Raw genomic sequence first — 20,115 nt, 5'->3', positions numbered from 1 at the left:
TACAGGGCCCTCCCAGTGATGTACACTGTAGCCCTGGACCTGAGACCGTAGATACAACCAGCTTACAACAGACCTTTACATACATAACATCTTACATCTCCCTTCTACAGGGCCCTCCCAGTGATGTATACTGTAGCCCTGGACCTGAGACTGTTTGCGCTGAGTGCAGATGTACAGCTGGTGAGAAAAGGGAAGGGGAAACCTGGGGAGACACTGGAGAAGGCTGCTGACGTCCTGATGGGCTGTTTCAGGGTGTGTGCCAGTGACAGGTAGGGTTACACTGTTGTGCTCTATTCAAAATTACAGTGTTAGAAATAGTGCTGTGTACCGGTTCTGGACTTGTAAAAATGTTTAGGTTCAAGTAAAAAAAACCTATAAGTCAAGAGGCGATTCCAGACTTATTACAAAAAAAAACATGTCACATACCCCTTTTCTTCCCAAACACCTAAAACCTTCCACAGATTGCAAAATCTGTGCTGCAAAATGAAGAAAACATTGCCATCAGGCATTGTCAAGTGTTGGCCTCCATGTTATGTGGCCACAGTTTTGCTCATACATGTACAACATTGCAAGGTTGACAACATGCAATTTTGTATATGCCATGGGTTTAGGTCTGGACTTACGAGTCCGGAACTGAACCTAAACCTCTGGACTTGAATCCAGACCTGAACCTAAATGTGGGTTTAGTTACACAGCACTATCTACCGGTATGTTTAACCTTTTACCCAATGCAAGGAAAACTGCTCTTTTTCAATGATTTAGAAGAAAAGTGTGGTTCTAATTTTTGACTGATATTTTTTTTTACAGCCGATCAGATCTTGATGTGTCCAAGAAGTGGGGAATGCTCAACATTGTCAACCAACTCTTCAAAATATACTTCAAGGTAGACATACATGTATACCTACTACAGTCAAACCTGCCTATAGTAGTCACTCAAGGGACTGGCCAAATTTGACCACTATGGCCAGGTGACCACTATAGAGAAACAGCCGGTTAGTTGACCCCCCCCCCAAAAAAAAGGGACACATGCTTTGAGTACCAACAGTGATGTCTTTATTCTGAAACATATGAATACATACATTTGCAAAGGTAACCCCCTTTTATATTTACATGTCTTACTCTTAGTTCAATAATTTGTTGTTCTTTTGCTTTAGTTGTACTTTATTTTGTACTTGCTTGAAAAAAAAAAGAAATACAGAAATATTGCATGGAAACATTAACTTGACATCAAAGATACATACACTCAACATATTCAGTTCATCTATTCTGGGACAATGAAACCATTCACATAATTTAAAACATACAAAATCACTGGTTGTCATTTACTGTTCTTGTGTACACTAGTACTACATGTGGCTAAAGAAAAGAAAGCAAATCAAGCAACATGTGTTTTTAATCACCCCAAATGTTCTTAGAAATATGTCATTAAATCAATTCTATTTCATAAGAGAAGAGGTTACTCATTTAATCAATTGTTATTGAAATCATAATATTCTCACAAGAAATTATCTTTGTTTTAGATCAACAAGCATCACTTGTGTAAGCCCCTGATCAGAGCTATAGACAGTTCCAACCTTAAGGATGACTTCACAAAGGCACAACTTGTTACCTACAGGTGAATATAGGCAATTATTATGTAGATATGTTGTTGATGATTTTATTATGTTTACTGAAGAAAAACATTGTTTTGCTCTTGCTGTTTCTTCTTCTTCTCCTCCAAACCAACAAGGTCAATGACCTGAACCAGACATCTGTCACCATGGTAACTAGAGTTGGGTTACATCATGTTGTAATTTTATAGCAGGAGGGATTTAGACTCCTGTCTGACCATATATATTTGACCATATACATGTATATAAATGTTTTTGAGTGAGAATTAACAGAGCAGACCATAACTGAAGGTAAACAATATTTGCTTTGCAAATGTTACCCTTCTAGCTACAATATTTTACTTCTGTTTAAAGATGTGTTATACTTGTAATCAAGTTAAATGGGTTATACATAGATCTTCAGGAATTAGACACAGGCGATTCTGTTTGTATGTCCAGATGTTTTGAATTTGGTTCCCTTTTCAGGAAATAACATGTTTGTGCACTGTTTTTTTTTCCTTCTTCAGATATTATGTTGGAAGGAAAGCTATGTTTGATGGGGAGTTCAAGCAAGGTACAGTCTAAGATTCACTAATAATATCAAGGAAAATATATAGATTATCAGGGCTCAAAATTAACATTGTCCCAATGGCCACTGACCACTAGAATTTAGGCCAGGACAACTAAAAAGACACTGGGACATTTTTGGGACAAAAGAAAAATAATCAATATCAGATCTAGAATGTCAGCCTTTTGTTTATCAGGCACACGTCCCAGCTTTCGGCTTAAAAAAAGTCACCCCAAATTTTCTGTCTACTCTGTTAGTCTGAACGGAATCAAAATAAAGTTGACTTCAAGCTGAAGTCGTATATAGTTCCCGAAAAACAGATTCAGGACAGAGCTGGGACAATAGGAAGAAAAGTTAATTTCGAGGCCTGGATTATGAAGTAAAGTTCTGTATGAAGTTATTTCCTTTATGGAAGTAGTAGATGTTCATAGTAATCGTACTTGATGTTCAGGGCAAATGGTCGGGTGTAACTGCAGACTGACAGGAAGGTCAAATTGGGAGTCAAAATGGTCTTGTTGTAGTAATAAAGAATGTTTTGTTTTGTTTTCAGCTGAAGAATACTTGACGTATGCGTTTGACCACTGCCACCGAGCCTGTCGCAAGAACAAACGTTTTATCCTCATCTACCTGCTGCCTGTCAAAATGTTACTGGTAAGTCAGTCTGAGTTTTATTCTACATCCTTAACGGTGCATACACCAATTTTTCTGCGACAGGGGTCCGAGGTAGTGCCCGGGAAAAAAGTGACGAAGGGGTTCCGGTGGTTCATGTTTGAGTTTACATTTCTCATAATTTGCTGCGAAATGTCTAACTCCACGTGAAAATGGCCAATTTTTGGCATCATTTTTCATCGAAAAATTCTTTTTCCCCTAAAATTTACTAAAATCTGAGGGGTGAAAGAAATTGAAATTCTATTGTTCTCGTAGCTAGAGCGTTATCCTTCATTTGCAAACACAGTGTTTTGGCTTAAGAGGTATTTCCTGAAAGAGACGGTCGCTAGAGTTGAGGGTTTGTAGAATCGAATTGAGACCCAAAATAAACTGGGGTGTGCCCCCTTATCACAGGCCATACTAAGTATGACTTAGAATGCCAACTGACTGATGGTCTGGTAAGAAAAGGTTGTTGGCTTGGCAGTGTTCTCGGCACAGCCTTTTGAGCACAGCGACCCCTATGCTGTGATTTGGACCCCCTATGCTGTGATTTGGACCCCCTATGCTGTGATTTGGACCCCCTATGCTGTGATTTGGACCCCCTATGCTGTGATTTGGACCCCCTATGCTGTGATTTGGACCCCCTATGCTGTGATATCTGTATCGGTATAACCGCCTCTATATGCTATCTTTCAACCAGCAAAGGGGTGTTTTTTTTTTTCATACATATCACAAAAAAATAAAAATATAACTTTAGAACTAAGCTATATCAAAGGGAAAACCTTTAACTTCATAAAATCTGTCCCTCAAAAAGTGAGAAATAGTGTCTCTGGGAGTTATGAATTTTTCCATATCAATATTTTCGGCTCAATGCCCGACTTGCGTCATGAAACTTGTCCTTCTGTACCTGACCCCTATGCTGTGAAATAATCCTGTTTGGCTTGAAAGCATTTCCTCTTGGAATCTTTTTCCGGAAATTTTGTGAAAGCCTCCCCCCCAGTATAGTATCAGTATAGAAATTTCAATTTATGCTTTCTATCTTATATCAAAATCTTTTTTTTTCATGCCTTAACGTTTGTGTTTTCCACATAGGGCCACATGCCGTCAATGTCACTCCTACAGAAGTATGATCTCACACAGTTTGCAGAAGTGGCCAAAGCTGCCAGGTACTGTATATCGGTAGATAGTGCTGTGTACCTAAACCCACATTTAGGTTCAGGTCCGGATTCAAGTCCAGAGGTTTAGCTTCAGTTCTGGACTTGTACATGTAGGTCCGGACCTAAACCCATGGCATATACAAAATTGCATGTTGGCAACCTTGCAGTGTTGTATTGGCAAAACTGTGGCCACATAACATGGAGGCCAGTACTTGATGATGCCCGATGGCAATGTTTTCTTCATTTAGCAGCACAGATTTTGCAATCTATGGAAGGTTTTAGGTGGTTTGGAAAGAAAAGGGGTATTGACATGTTTTTTTTAATAAGTTCGGAATCGGTTCTTGTGTGTTACGCCTAAGGGCGGTTTACCAGTTATGTGTAACAAACATGAATACCTATGTTTAATCAAGTTGTACAGTAAATACCATGCTTGTTCCCTTACTGTGGTTACAGTACTGGTAACTTACTCCAGCTGAACGATGCCATGGCCAGACATGAGGCTTTCTTCATCCGCTGTGGCATCTTCCTCATTCTGGAGAAACTCAAGATCATCACTTACAGGAACTTGTTCAAGAAAGTGTAAGTTAGACTTGAAAGCATAGTTTTCTTGTATTCTGTGCTTTGACTACCTGTGTGAGATTTTTACTTTGATACCTTACATCTACATGTGCAGCAAGCAAGCCTCTGTGAATGATTAGGCCACAGCAAGTAAATTTTATGGATGACATCCTCCTCAGACCCAAATCTAATGTGAGCGAGCAAAAAAAACCAGACGGGCCCAAAAAAACAAGGTTCCCACATTCTAAAATTTTGACTCAATCATTGTACAAATGGTTTTGATTCACCAGGAACATCACATATACACAGCCAACATCACATATCACTGCTTCAAAGTAAGAAACAAAACATTGAATCAGAGTCTTTTCTTGTCTCCTCTCTTCATAGTTACCTGTCATCCACCTTCCGACATGGCAACAGACATCTTTGCCCATATTCGACACTGTCAGAAGGCAACAAAATTTCAAAATTTTTTCCAAAATCAGGCTAAAATTAATGTGCGTGCTGATGTCATCCATAAAAATTACTTGCTGTGGCCTTAGCTCAAATCATTTTTTGTTCTTTCAATTCATTAAGATCCCAACCTTAATGTTGGTCAACAAATGGCTTTTTATCTACAAGATTTATCTACAAAACACTTGTTTGGAACTGTATGCTATGAAAATTCTCTCAAACTTCAAAGCATTAATGTTTTACTCCCATACTGTAGGTACCTACTGTTAAATACTCACCAGCTTCCACTGGATGCCTTTGTGGTGGCTCTAAGGACCATGGGGGTGAGTTTTTACTGTCTTTCTATCTTTAAATATCTTTTTATTTTCAAAAAATGAAACATTGAATTCCCACGTAGATCAGATCTGCTCTTCTAGTGATTTTTGTTGTTGATCAATATGAAATACCTAAGTTGTTCATTGTTTGTTTGTTTGTTTGTTTGTGATTTCAGGTGTCAGATGTGGATCTAGATGAGGCCTCATGTATAGTGGCTAACCTCATCTACATGGTCAGTACAACTTAGCTTACTGTTATAAAAATTGTTGTATGGTGTAAAACATCAAATTGTAGCAACGTAAGAGCTACAGATTTATTGGTTTTCATCTTTATCATTGTACATCCTCAGGCATTGAATGTAAGCCGAAACGTCAAATTTGTGTGACCAAGATTATTGAAAATAGACCATTGTTACAAACTTATTTTAATAACACATTCCAAGGACAGTGTTCTACCATTCTGTTGTAGAAAATAGAACAGGCATATCTTGAGAACCCAGAGATTACATTAAATTAGCGTGACCTATCCTTACAGGAACACATTGCCAATGATCCTAACTTTTGGATTTTTTCCCTTTTTTTCCACAGGGCCACATTAAAGGGTACATCTCCCACCAGCACCAGAAACTGGTGGTCAGCAAACAAAATGCCTTCCCACCGTTGTCTACTGTGTTATAACTCAACATGGTCAAACCATTTTGTATCTAGCTACTGTAAATCACTTCATATTTGCGGTACTTTTACATTTGCAGTTTTAGTAGTGAAAGTGATCTTGAACCAGTTTTAGCTCATTGCAGAGCTAATCTTCCACTGGTTGTGACAGAGAAGACAGACGCTATGTACAGTATTTACAGGTTCATTGTACCGGGGAAATTCCCCTAGCTCTTTTCCACAAGCGCAATGAACAGTGGACCACAGCTTAACGAAGGACTGTGACCCTTTACAGTAGCATGCATGTCGGGTGAGCGACAACAGCCAGGATTCAAACTCCTAACCTCTTAGTCCAGAGGCAGGATCGCTGACCACTGGACTAGCATGTTACTTCTGTGGTTACTTCTATGCTGCGAATTTATCTTTACCGTGAACAAATAATTTGCCGATTTTCCTTCTTCTGCACCTGCCACCATTGCAAACATATAGTTCCATGAATATGTCCATTTTCTCAGAACGTGAAATTTTGCTACAGTAAATATATAGTGATTTACAGTATTTTATACACTTAACATGTACTGTAGCTGGGAAGAAAGTTTATAATCTCAGTATTTTGATAGTGTGTTTTTTGTATTCCTCACAAAAATGAGTACAAAATGAACTTTAAACACAGCTAAAATGTCCTTTCCTTTTGTGCTGTGAGGCTACCAGGCTACATGAGATAGTTACTAGGCTACTAATGACCACACTTACAGTATTTAACTCCAAAACCTGTACTAATATACTAGATCAATTTGGTTTGTCACAACATGTAGTGCTGTTCAAACAACAGTAATCACCTTCACTACTTACCAGTAATAACTACTGTATCACCTTCAGTGATTTGCCATATATTTGAACATTTGTATCATGACCCAACATAAGATGTATATAGAATCATTGCCATAAGTCATGTATAAGATAAAATAAAAGGTGTAGCTGAAAAGGACAATCCAGCTTGGGCACATTATTTGTTCATACATATGTAAATCATGAAATGTTTGTTTTATTCGGTTAGGCCACATCAATTTAATTTCTTGGTTAACAGATTCGCCCGCTTCATTTTTTTCTGATTTGAAAATAAAATTTCAGAATCAACTGGAAAATTCTCATATTTTGCCCTGAACAGTTGAAAACAGTCCTTTTCTTCCTAGTTTTTACAGTTATTCCATCTTTCAATGCAATGGTATCATTAAAAGTTCAAAAAAAAATAATTCATTGTTTAAATTTGTAACCGGCCTGGTGTGTTGACTTCATGGCTCCTCTCATACCATTTTGGGCCATAATAGGATGCCTAGGCCTGTTTTTATTTTTTCGCCCGCCCGCTCCATTATTTTTGTAGAAAAATCTGTTAACCAAGAAATTAAATTGGTGTGGCCTTACACTTACTATTTATAATACATGTATTATGTTATTTCCCCTTGGCCTTAGAGTTAATTACCCTTCCTATGGGGTGGCTGGTGAACTAGAGGGTGGAGAGCTCCTACTGCTAAAGAGGGCCTGCCACAGTAGACTGGAGACCAGGTTATTCCGTCCAAAGCTTTACTCACACACTCAATTTATTCTGAAGGTTCAAAAGTTCAAAAAAGCTTGTTGTCATAGTTTTTCACATGGAAGGTGTAGTTCAGCACCAAGGACAGGGCATGGTCATTGGTCAGCAATGGGGATAAGTCTTTGTTTAGATCAAAGATGGCGACAATCTCACGAATTTATGACGTCACCTACTATGGCATTCAGTCACTATTAAGTAGTCTCTACCAGACTAACTACGCTGGCTATATATAGGAGAATATTTGCCAGGGGATTTTGGCCGCCTTGTAGGTTTGACTGGCCGCGCTGTTCGGAGGGAAAGAAACTACCTCCCCACGGCCGGACTCCCTTGGCCAATTTTACTCTCTTTTTTGCCGAATTCTACGATCACTATTCCTGCGGAATAGGCCTGGTGGAGGCTAACTATTAAGTCATCCCCTACCAAATGAGAAAGATTTGCGAGTCATTCAGGCACAAGGCGCGGGTCAGAACAAAATTGCCACGTTACCATCTTCAAGGGCGTATAAATGATCTGATCAGCCCGGTAATAAGATCACTTGATTCACGTAAAATGTCATCGACGGAAAAGGAAAATACTTGAGTTCTTCATCTTTAGAAACTGCACAAGACTTACTCTCCAAGCAGAGGTTTGGGTTATTTTTGGAGTGTTTTTAGACTTTTATATCGGGGTTTCTTTTTTGCATTTTTTTCTTTGACCCAACCGTGAAAAGAAAAATTCTAGTGCAAAAAAAGAAACCCCGATAAAAAAGTATAAAAACACGCCAAAAATAACCCAAAACCTCTGCTTGGAGAGTACACAAGACTTCCGCTTGGGTGTGAACGTCTTCACATTTCACAACAAAGTCATCAAACCAACACTCAGTACAAGCACTTGCTGACAAGTTGCCAAGGAACTAGCCTCCACAGCATGCCAAAAACTGGGGGTTGGGGGGTCTTTGGGATCTTTTATGTGCTATTTTCTGATTGCATATAGACAGCATAGCCGGGCTGGTTGAATTACCCCCGTTGCTAGAACTGGGCTAATCAGAAAACAGCCGAAGACTACCAAACCCCCAGTTCTATAAGCCTGCTACGGAGGATACCAAGGAACGCGTGTTCGAACGAACGCCTTTCTCCCCTTTATGACATCATTTCATTCGAACACCGGCAGACATCTTGTCTATGACCTTGGTATATTGCGTCACCTCCACCAGTACACGCTTCTTGAAACGATATACGTCTGTGATATTCTCCCAACAGATATTATGTATATCGTTGCTAAATACGGGGATGGGGAGAGTACCCTGTTCAACCCTGACTGTATGGTGGTGAACCTGGTGCGGCACATGCAGGAGAAGTGTGGTTACCCGAACGAGAGCGGGCTGGACCTGGTGGACCAGAACGGGGAAACCCGCGGTCTTTCCCGCTACCCGCGCCGCGCTAACGCCGCAAGGCTCTTCAACGACAGGTGATGATCTTTTGATCTTTATTGATAAATATCAATTATTTATAGAGTTTCTTTTTGGTAATCCAGAACTGCAAAACTGTCACGCAAAGAATATGGTGCAGTACTAGTGTATTGTGTATGAATATGGTGTATTCTTTATTTTGAATATAAATAAATAATAAAACCTAATAGAAAGAAGAAAGCATAGGAAGGCAGAGACCAAATTTGTCAATTCGAGGCCTTCCCCACTAAACTTGAACAAAGAAGCAGTAGCTAACATCATATTGCTGTCAACCTAAATCAAAAATCTATTCATGAAATTAGCAGATTTTTTAATGAAATCGACCAAATATTTCTGTCGATATTTTCATGGGTTGATTGTTTCATGTGTTTCGTTCTTAGGTATAATATCGGTTCCAAATACCCCCATTCGTTCGTCGCTTTAAGAAATTGCTTTTTATTTCCTGTCCCGAGAAATTATTTCAGTTTTTACTTCAATCACTTATTATGTGTACGTTCACAGTAGGAAAGCATATTGTTTTTACTCAGGTTTCTTCTTTCTTCTCCAAACAAAAAGGTCAATGACCTGGACCAGACGGATGTCACCTTGGTAACGTGCTGTAGAAGTCTAGCACTACTAGTAGCAGACACCCTATGGTGTTTGATTACATTATGTAGCAAGTTGAATGGGCTTTGACAGTTAGAGGGGCAGTCTAGCAGATAGCCTGTGGTGTTGAATCACATTATGTAGCAAGTTGAAGGGGCTTTGGCAGTTGGAGGGGCTGGTCACCATATATACATGTATGAATGTGCTTGAGTAGAGAATAAGCAGAGCTATAGTATGTTGCGTATATGCCTGTGTGAAGGTAAACATTATGCATTTGCTTTGCAAATGTTACCTTTCTAGTGAAATAAGTTTCCTTTATTATCATGAAAGTTCATCTGTGTTGGTAGTTACATGTTTAAAGTTGGTCCAACACAAGAAATTCTCTCCACTAAAGCTTTCGACCAGTCCCTCTGGTCTTCCTCAGTAGACTGACCCAGTGAAGCTTGTCACGTGGCTTCATTGAACCGCGACGGGGGTCGACATCGTCTACCAGATACCTTTGACCCAGTGTTGACGTCACACTTCAATGAAGCCACGTGACAAGCCTCACTGGGTCAGTCTACTGAGGAAGACCAGAGTGACTGGTCAAAAGCTCTAGGTGACAGAATTTCTTGTGTTGGACCAAAAGTTTTAACTTAAAAAAAGTTTTCCTTTAATTTGTGTGTTGAACAATCACAGGAATGTCTACATCCTTGTCAACATCGAGCGAGGGCCGGACGGTTCGTACCGTGACGTCGTTCCCTTGATCGAGGGCGGCGCTGACTCAGTCCCAGAACTCTACAAAAAGATGACACTTCATCTCCAACAGCTCGAACATCAGAGGCAAGAGGAGCTCAAAAAAGAGAACGAACGCAGGGAGAAAGAGAAGGAACGACAAAGAGTCTTGGAGGAAGAAAGACATCACAAAAAGAAAGTGTCTTTGGCATCGCCGGATACTTTGGCACCGGAGAAATCCACACACAAGAAAACGCCCGAAAAATCCCGCCCAAGTTCCCGCGCGTCTTTGGACAAGAAAGATGCTTCCAAAGTCAACATCAGCAGAGGCCGCGGCCGGAAACATTAGCGTTCAAAATTAACGTTGTATTGTTTTGAAACTGTTCTAAAGCCACAGCAAGTAAATTTTATGGATGACATCCTCCGCAGGCTCCAAATCTAATGCCAAGTATTGCAACATCCATTTCTCACTGAAACAACTCACACCACTGTCAGAGGGCAACAATTTTTTTCTCCAAAAATCAGCCTAAAAGTAATGCGCACACTGATATCATCCATAAAAATTATTGCTGTGACCTAATGTCAATCAAATCAGTTCTACAACTTCTATTTTAGTTGATGTTGACTAGTTTAGTGAGGAATGCCAAAAGCCATTTCCTCAATATTGTTGAATCTTCTTCGTTTAACATTTTCAATTGGCCACCTCATGCTTGGTATGCTACATGTGTAGGTTTAAACATTTCTATTATTATACTGTTACATATCAGCCTTTGAATAGCAGTATGAATATAACTTAAAAAGTTTTCAGTGCACTTGTGATAACTTAAGCGTTTCTAACAAAAGAAAAGCATTGATGCAGTGTCCTTTTGGTAGTGACAATGTCACAATTATGCCACACGACACAGGTCTGTACTGTTCGTTTGTATGCTTGAGTAACACACCGATTACATGGGCTTCACAATGAAATACAAAAGCTACTTACATTATAATATTATAAAGAATATTTCACATTCCTTAAAAAAGCGGGGCTATTCTATTCGAAAAGTTCAGGTTTTCAAGATTTAAGAAAATATATTATAGGTGGGTTTTGAAGAACAAATGAATAGGAGGGACAAGAAAAGAAAAGCGGAAGGTAAAATTTTACCTTCCTATACCCCCTTAAGTTTTAGAATAGAACAAGGAAAATCGTAGATTTTGTACCTCCGGGTATTGTAATGTATGTTGCAGAATGTTGGGTGCATGTTGGGACTGTTCTTTGAATTAACTAGTGAATTCGCGCGAATACCATTTTTTTCGAAAAGTTTCGAAATGTTTGTAATTGGCTAAATGATGTGTGAAATCACTAATCCCCCCTAGCCGACTGGAGCCCAAAAATAGAAAGGACAGGAGGCATCCCGTGGCGAATCTGGCTGCCCGACCCTCAGCGACCAGCGATAATGTAAACAAACACAGTAACGGGTGTCCGAGACACGAAAAGGAAATACAAATAATCTTACGCCCCAAAACACATATACAATAAAACAAAAAAACCTGCACCATCTACAGCCCATTAACAGAAGATACACCGAGTCCCGAGAACGTCTGAGACAGTATACCACGGTATTTAAGCCGAAAACATCCGAAATTGCGCAAGAGGGCGTTGACCCCTGACCCATTGGCCCACCCGGAAGTTCGCTGGCTGCGACCCGCGCGATCCCACCAGGCACGAGACGTTGATTGACGGCACATGTGGTTCACATCTGAACAGTTTCAAAGAATGCTGACACCCCTCTGTGTGAAAGGTCAGATCAGTGGTCGCGACCTCAATGGTGATTATACATGCAAAGGTCAAAAGCTGAGGCCCGACCAACACTGAAAGGGGTGTCCATCGGCGGTCTAAACGCATCATTTTCACGCACTAAAACACACATACTAAAAAACCAAAACAACGTGCACCATCTACAGCCCAACAGCAAAACGTATACCAAGTCCCAGACATATCCGTCCACCCAAACGCGAGAAACGGGTGCGAACGCAATTTTCGTCTTCCCTCACAAAACCTCCGCGCTCGGGATATACATCCCTACCCGGAGGTAATAACCCAGGACTTAATGAATAGTATGGCAATTACAAATTTAAGCTGTACAATGGCATATGTATGGATTAAAATTATGTTCAGCAATGCGGTGATATGTGTACATGAAAACAATATGCAACGTTTTGCAGTAAAAATTTTCATTTTGCTGAAAGTTCAGCAAATGCTGCTCTTGACCATTCCTTAGTATAGATTTTTAATAAACTGACATGTATAACAGCCACCATCACATGAAAGCATTGTGTAATACGGGTAAAGCCATGTTGATTTGATTATATGGATGACATCTGGCCACGCATGAATTTTCATCCGTTGCCAAAAAAAAAACGTTCCCATACTGTAAATCATACAAAATTAATTAGCGAATATATGTCGTATGTTGCAACAAAAAGTATTGGAAAACAAAAATGTCATAGAATGCCGAAATCAATTCAGCAAAAGAAGAAAATGTGAAGAAATGTAAATGAAGAGTATCATTATTTGGCATACCATACTCTGTGTGTGTAGACATTTGTTCAACCTTTATGACCACATACATGTAGATTTCATAATGAAGGAAATTTTGGGGGGGCCAAACTTTTTTTTAATCGCATGCTCGCGTCAGTTTTGGGGTTCCCAGAGGATGTCATCCATATAATCAAATCAACATGGCCTAATAGTTCAATTCCTACATGTAAGATGTTACATTCAGTGCTATTTACACAGCTGTTAGTGACATTCGGCCGTTAAGCACTTTGTAAATATTTAAACATCTCAGTCACTTTCTATATCATACCAGAAATAATATTGTTCTGCATAGTAGAATTGTCAGTGCGAGCAACATATTGTTATATGTATTGTGACAGTGTTAGCAATCTGACCCCTTCAACTACACACATTTCTGTATAACATATATTCTTCACGTTATATCTATGGATCCAGTGATATATAATTGCACTAAAAAGTACAATGATAACAAAATGGGCTTAACAAAACTTGTAGAACTATGAAACAAATCTTTCAATCCCTTTACTTTAATCTGATTGTAGGTCGCCAGAATATGTAAAAAAAAAACTTTAAATTAAGAACATGAAATGAAGGATTTTCTACACTGCTTCAAATGGGTACTGATCTGAATGGGGCCTTCTGTGTTGTTACTCTTTTTTTTAACCCTTGAAAAAAAATCACTGCATATTTAGACAGTTTATACACAAATTATCATCCATAGAAAAACTGCAGATACCCTAACATACTTTTGGATCATTCCATAACTTGCTTATCAAATGTCACACAGCTAGTACCAGAATGAAGGCTACCGGGCATGTTCCATGTTTTTATATTCTCTTGCAACTTTCTGCAGATTTACAGCAAAGAAGATAGACTCTAATGACATCATTGCTATCTCTACATTAAATGTATCCAGAACCTTAACCCACAACTTAAAACACACCATGTACAAAATCTGAACTCATACAATTACATCTCTTGTTCTTTATCATGCATTCAAGTATCAAAATTAATTCTGTCAACGTGATAACTTTCCCATCTCGCAGACTTATCCAAAACTATTATATAAATAACAGCTTTATACATAATTTCAAGGAAGCCTCTGATACACTATAATTATGGCATTGTATATAATACAACCGACACCTAGCCTTACAATGGACCTATACCATTATTACGTCACAGTTTGTTTACCTGTTCTAAAGAACATTCTAGAACGGTCAGTTAAAGAATAAAGATCATTTCAAAGTTTTCAAACTTAAGTAAGGTATGTCTGATTTTTGCTGCGTCTAGTTGTGTTGACACAGCATTACATGCCGCATGGCTGATTTAGTTGTGACATTAGACGAAAGTAGTACTGTATTAAAGCCTTATATTAGGCTAACACTACACAAACACACACCGCGCTACGCACCCCTGTACAATATAAACATCGATTGACCGTCATTCATTGCGGTAAACAAACTGTGACGTAATAATGGTATAGGTCCATTATCAAATCAAATAGTTGACAGCAATTATAATATGGCAAAACTATGTTCCCTTATGAAAAAAATACAAACTTATCATTATACAAGGCAACAAATGTCAATACCAATTCCCTGACTCAGCCCAATATGTAAATATAGCCCTACTACAAAGCATAATTTTAAAGTTATTCTAAGATTACTAATATTACATCTACTTCTTATTCCTTTACTGACTAACTTTCAAAAATATTCTAGCTATACTAACTGTACATCATTTTTTCCTAGAGGGTCTCTTGTATTACTCTATTTTCATTATTTGTACACCAGCTTGCTTTGTTAAATGTTAGTACAACATTATGACTTAGGCTACACCAATTTTATTTCTTGGTTAACAGATTCGCCAGATTCACATTTTTTTCTGATTTGCAAAAAAAAAAAAAAAAATTCAGAATGAACTTCAAAATGCTCATATTTTGCCCTGTACAGTTGAAAACAGTCCTTTTCTTCCTAGTTGTTACAGTTGTCCATCTTTCAATGCAATGGTATCATTAAAAGTGCAAAATTCATTGTTTAAATTTTGAACCAGCCTGGTGTGTTGACTTCATGGCTCCTATTGTACCATTTTGGGCCATAATAGGATGCCTAGGCCTGTTTTATTTTTTTTTTCGCCCGCCCGCTCCATTAGTTTTCTAGAAAAATCTGTTAACCAAGAAATTAAATTGGTATGACTTACGTTCAGAAGAAAACATGCAGTGTTGCATCCTTTGGCTTTATGTTTAAGTTCAATTAAGATTTCCAGTAATTCCATGACTTTTGCAGCATTCAACAGGCTAAGTTTAGTTGTTCACAATCACATAGATGCACACTAGTGCTATGTTACTGGCAAGCCTTTTTAAGGCCTCGGGAAAAAAAAGTTGTGTTTCCTGTTTCAGTTCTGAAAAAATTAGGGTCAGCAGGTAGGGATTATCTTTTCCCCCCCTTTTTTTAGACTTTGGCGATCTCTATATAGTGATCCAACTTATACAATACAGTTTAACAAAGTAAAACTTGCATGAGGACACTTTCAATGTCAATGTTGGAAATCTGCAACATTTCGTCACTCAGGTGTGAGATCAAAATATTTATGTCCGGGACATAAATGTTTATCCAAAAAAAGGCTAGGGTCGGCAGTTTTTTTCTAGCGTCAGTTGGGAAACAGGAAACACAACATTTTTTTCCTAGGCCTAAGCATGTGTGCTTGCTTATAGAGAAACACTGCATAATGATGATCTTCAATTAGGAATTACACACATCTTTTTATAGAGCTGCTAATTTCAATGACTAGCCAGTAAAATCTTTCATATCCCAAATACCGGTACTGGTAAACAGAATTCTACATGCAATCTTGAATAAGAAATTTAGGTTCATGAGTTGCTAAATGAACACATTTTGCTGTCATTGAAACAAACATATTGCAGTGCGAACTGTGAAGAATCTTTGTGGTTGTCCCGTACTCTACATCGTACAAATATAAAAAGGACTCGGACTCTTCCTCAGAGAAGAGACTGCTCAAACATAATTCCCTCGAAGCCCTCTGGCGCCGTGTGGTAGAACTGGGAAAACTGTGTGTCTAAGATGGCACTCTCATCAACTGGGGTAACACATGGAGAAGACAACGTTAATGTAAAGTCGTGTATTACAGTAGTAATACATTGGAGATGCATGTTTGCAGTGTTATGAATTTGCAACGGAGAGTTCACTGCAACAAAAAAAGGGAAAATAAAGCCACTGCCAACATTTCAAAATCTACAGTACTCAATTCCAGAATGTCAGCAGAACATACTGCACCTGCACGATTTTTCACGGTTTTCCTTGGATGTTTCGTCACTGTTGCATCAGAATTTTGCCTGTTGTGGAGGATATATTTTCCGACATAACATTTGGAAACTACAGATGGGATGTTGACCTTATAAATGTGAATACAACCTTATATGAGACATTGTGCCAAAATGCTATGCACAATACATTACGGGTTTAGCAGAGGTGCAGTACGTGCTCTCAATTCCTGAAGTTTTTCTGAAAACCTTTGACTCACCATAGAAGACAGGGAAGACTGTGCCTCTGATGCCAGTGACAGTGCAGGGTAACTGTGTCCCATTCCTATAGAAGTTCATCTCTATGTGGTCGTACGTAACACCCTGAAGAACATATGACAAGATTGAGAAAAAAGGGTATTGACAACATTGGTAATGCATAATGCTTACCTTCGTATATGGTCTGCTCTGTTAATTCTTACTCAAACACATTGATGTATATGGTGACAGGAGTCTAAATCCCTCCTTCAATAAAATTGCAACATGATGTAACCCAACACCAGTTACCATGGTGACAGATGTCTAGTTGAGGTCATTGATCTTACTTGTTTGGAGAAGAAGAGAAAGAAACTGAGCAAAAACAATGTTTTCCTTCGGTAAACATAAAAAAGACAATCCCTACCTACCGACCATAAGTTTTTTCAAGACTGAAACAGCAAACACAACATTTTTTTTCTAGGTCTAAGGCCACAGCAAGTAATTTTTATGGATGACATCAGCGTGCGCATTAATTTTCGCCTGATTTTGACAAAAACAACAAGAAATTTTGTTCCCTCCGACAGTGGTCAACATGCAGAAAATGGGCAAATGTCTTTTGCCATGTCGGAACGTGAATGACAGATAACTATGAAGAGACGAGACAAGAAAAGGCTCTGATTTAATGTTTTGTTTCTTACTTTGATGCAGTGATATGTGATGCTGGCTTTGTATATGTGATGTTCACTAAATCAAAACCATTTGTACAATGATTGAGTCAAAATTTTAAAATGTAGGAATCTTGTTTTTTTCGATCCGCCTTGTTTTTTTTCCGCCCGCTCGCATTAGATTTGGAGTCTGCGGAGGATGTCATCCATAAAATTTACTTGCTGTGGCCTAAGTTAAAACTCACGATGACGTCGCCCTCCTCCACATAGTTGGTGAGTTTGTGGATCATCTCTCCGTCGTGGAACACTGTCCCGTCTGACCTCAGTACCCAGCTGTCCTTATCCATCCCCAGGGGGACAGAGTTCAGGTTACTCTTCCTGGTGGCCAGACCAACACCCCAGATACCTGGGAACATACACATTCAAACGTATCATAATAAATACAATGTCAATGATTCAAAACAGACAACTTTGTCCCTTTTGGCAGCTTGATGTCTTTATACAGAAAATTGTCGGCCAATTTTGGTGATTTGTTTGGCATATTTTTGGTTGAAAATGTGTTGCACCTTGACAATTTTTTTTTAAATCAGCCGACATTGGCCATGACAAGCCGCCAGGTGGCACAAAATCTTATCACTTTGAGATCTCATCAAGACCTACCCACCTACCAAGTATCAAGACAATCCATCGAGGCCTTCTTGAATTATCGTGTTTACACACACAGACACACGAACGCCAATTGATGAAAATATAACCTTGGCGAAGGTAATTACAACTTACAATGAAGTTCCAGTTTGAGCTTACCTGTTGACTGCACCTTGATCTCAAAGTAAGCTTTGTTCTGGACTATAGGTGCGTTAGCCAGGGCCGCACCGGTACCACAGATTCTCCTGCAACTCTTCACTATCACAACATCAGTTCCTGGAAAAACAAACATTCAACATGAGTTCTTTTACCTTGTAATTCATAATAAAACTAGAAAGGTGACATTTGCAAAGCAAATGCCTAATGTTTATCTTCGCATATGGTCTGCTCTGTTAATTCTTACTCAAACACATTCATGAGGGTCTGCATGGGGGGGTCCTGGCAACGGTTAACGGTGAATTCAGCAGGGCCGATAACGCTTAACGGTAAATTCAGGACGGTCGGCAACGATTAACGGTAAATTGACAAACTTTTTTTCGAGCTGCACTGGATTTGGCATCTCGCTTTGTGAGAAAAGGTGATCACTGACAAAATTACGTATACCTTACATGTAATGAAGCACGCATTAAAGGTATGTGTACCCTGTGTTCCCCACATGCCCTGGTCCCCGAGTGCGTCCACAAATAAAGGGGAGTCCGAGTCGACGTCAGCCAGCTTGCATTTTTTCAGTCTGCTCAGTGGATTTTGAGAGGGGAGCGTCGGAAATTTAGGATTTTTAAGCCTTCAAAAACGCAATTTCCCACATTTTGAGAGACAAATCATGGTGTTGAGAGTGTTTGTCGGTCCTTCTGATGTTTTCATATTTTACTCAAGATTTTTGTTAATTTGCCTGTCAAGGTTGACGGATTCTTTAAAAAAAATTCTGTAACTCTCCGCAAACTTCCGGAAATTGACAGGAAAGCTGGTTCTGGCTAGAGCCGAAGGGACCGAGCGCAGAAGCGCGAGTCGAGCGCCAAAGGCGCGAGCAATGTAGGGGGGTCCGGGGGCATTCTCCCCCGGGAAATTTTGTATTTTGAACCTTCAATGACGCATTTTCCTGCACTTTGAAAGGCAAAATTAGGCGTAACGAAGAATTATTCATTAACGCCTAACGCTGAATTTAGGATGACAAATAACGTTTTACGTTGAATTAAAACGACCAATAACGCTTCACGAGGAATATACTGATAACGCTTAACGTTAAATTAGAGCGGGCCGGCAACGATTAACGGTAAATTAAAATAGCCCATAACGGTTAACGAAAAAGGGCATGCAGACCCTCATTCATATATATGGTGATAGGAGTCTAAATCCCTCCTGTTATACAATTGCAACATGATGTACCCCAACACTACATGTAGTTACCATGGTGACAGACATCTGGTTCAGGTTATTGACCATATTTGTTTTGGACCATATTTGGAGAGGAAGAAGAACCAGAGCAAAAACAATGTTTTCTTTCTGTGAGGGTTAACAATTACATAATAAATATTATGTGCCTGCAGTACAAAGATAACTGAGTACTAAATATTGGACCTTTTGAACATATAATTCAAATAATTCATCATCATATGCAAAAATGACTGAAAAAAATGAATGCACTGGGTTTTATTCATTTATTTATTGCTCTTGTTTATTAGTTACTGGTAACATGAACACTGTACACCAACTGATTTTCAAAACCAGATAAATGGTGTTGTTTACTGTTTTGAACTCTGAGGCCCATATGGCCTTGACCACAGTGCCCGGGTCTAAAAGTGCATGAAAGCAAAACTGCATATAATACGCATATAATTTCTATGTGCATGGCAAAATCTATTTAACAGTATTTACAATCAATCTAATCTAGGAAGGACGTTCATGCATGGCAACGTATTAAGTACATAAATGCTAAAGAATACAAGTTTTTGAACACAATATCTGCAGCAAATGTCGACATTGCGTGTCTAAAATACAGTCCAACGATGATGTCATCCTCACAATTTGCCCTGCTTGGAGCCAGAAAAAAAGGGGGAGGGTCACTCAAATCTTCGTGGTCGAACTTTCAGATAGTCACTTATGTAGGAAATACGCAGAACCAGACACGGATAATGTGTTATGGTGTTCCCTTACCCATGTGTGAAGTGTCCAGTTGGACTGTGGGAAGTTCTTTGAGCGGAACGTGGTTGAAACCGCCCGCAGACGACCAACAGCAACGGAAGCAGCAAAAACACGCCGCCATCTTTCCTGTGGATGTACTGTTGGGGTTTAGACGCGCACCGATATATTCCATTTTGACGACTTTTTTTCCATGAATTGGCACATAATACACGTACCCTACTATATATTTTGTACATAAACGATACAGGTAGATAAGGCACTTTTATTGTTCACATTTTGACAAGTACAAGTTGTTTATACTACATAGGTAT

At 39.1% G+C, this 20,115-nt stretch overlaps 3 protein-coding genes across 3 annotated transcripts in view; 2 read left to right on the top strand and 1 right to left on the bottom strand.

Annotated features, from left to right (window-relative positions):
* Nucleotides 1-6,000, top strand: part of LOC109463804 (PCI domain-containing protein 2-like) — a 10,357-nt gene extending 4,357 nt beyond the window's left edge. Inside the window, exons 8-14 of the mRNA XM_019760672.1 lie at nt 2,117-2,163; nt 2,708-2,808; nt 3,898-3,971; nt 4,416-4,541; nt 5,230-5,296; nt 5,464-5,520; nt 5,876-6,000. Coding sequence (XP_019616231.1) covers nt 2,117-2,163; nt 2,708-2,808; nt 3,898-3,971; nt 4,416-4,541; nt 5,230-5,296; nt 5,464-5,520; nt 5,876-5,965 — 562 coding nt within the window. The 3' untranslated portion in view covers nt 5,966-6,000. The remainder of the gene's footprint in view (nt 1-2,116; nt 2,164-2,707; nt 2,809-3,897; nt 3,972-4,415; nt 4,542-5,229; nt 5,297-5,463; nt 5,521-5,875) is intronic.
* Nucleotides 6,001-8,623: 2,623 nt separating this feature from the next.
* On the top strand, nt 8,624-10,635 carry LOC109463817. Its single transcript, XM_019760689.1, has 2 exons — nt 8,624-8,975; nt 10,240-10,635. The coding sequence occupies exons 1-2, from the start codon at nt 8,650-8,652 to the stop codon at nt 10,622-10,624; spliced, it is 711 nt and encodes a 236-aa protein (XP_019616248.1). The 5' UTR covers nt 8,624-8,649; the 3' UTR covers nt 10,625-10,635.
* Nucleotides 10,636-15,346: 4,711 nt separating this feature from the next.
* Nucleotides 15,347-19,961, bottom strand: LOC109463823 (SPRY domain-containing protein 7-like). The gene is made up of 5 exons (XM_019760695.1): nt 19,817-19,961; nt 17,825-17,941; nt 17,266-17,426; nt 16,379-16,481; nt 15,347-15,934 (listed from the first exon to the last, which is right to left on the bottom strand). The coding sequence occupies exons 1-5, from the start codon at nt 19,923-19,925 to the stop codon at nt 15,837-15,839; spliced, it is 588 nt and encodes a 195-aa protein (XP_019616254.1). The 5' UTR covers nt 19,926-19,961; the 3' UTR covers nt 15,347-15,836.
* Nucleotides 19,962-20,115: the final 154 nt, after the last annotated feature.

The sequence above is a fragment of the Branchiostoma belcheri genome, unplaced genomic scaffold, assembly GCF_001625305.1.
Source record: "Branchiostoma belcheri isolate BF01 breed outbred unplaced genomic scaffold, Haploidv18h27 scaffold13, whole genome shotgun sequence".
NCBI lineage: Eukaryota > Metazoa > Chordata > Leptocardii > Amphioxiformes > Branchiostomatidae > Branchiostoma > Branchiostoma belcheri.
The sequence above is the reverse complement of the archived record's forward strand: the minus strand, read 5'-3'. Positions and strand labels throughout refer to the sequence as shown.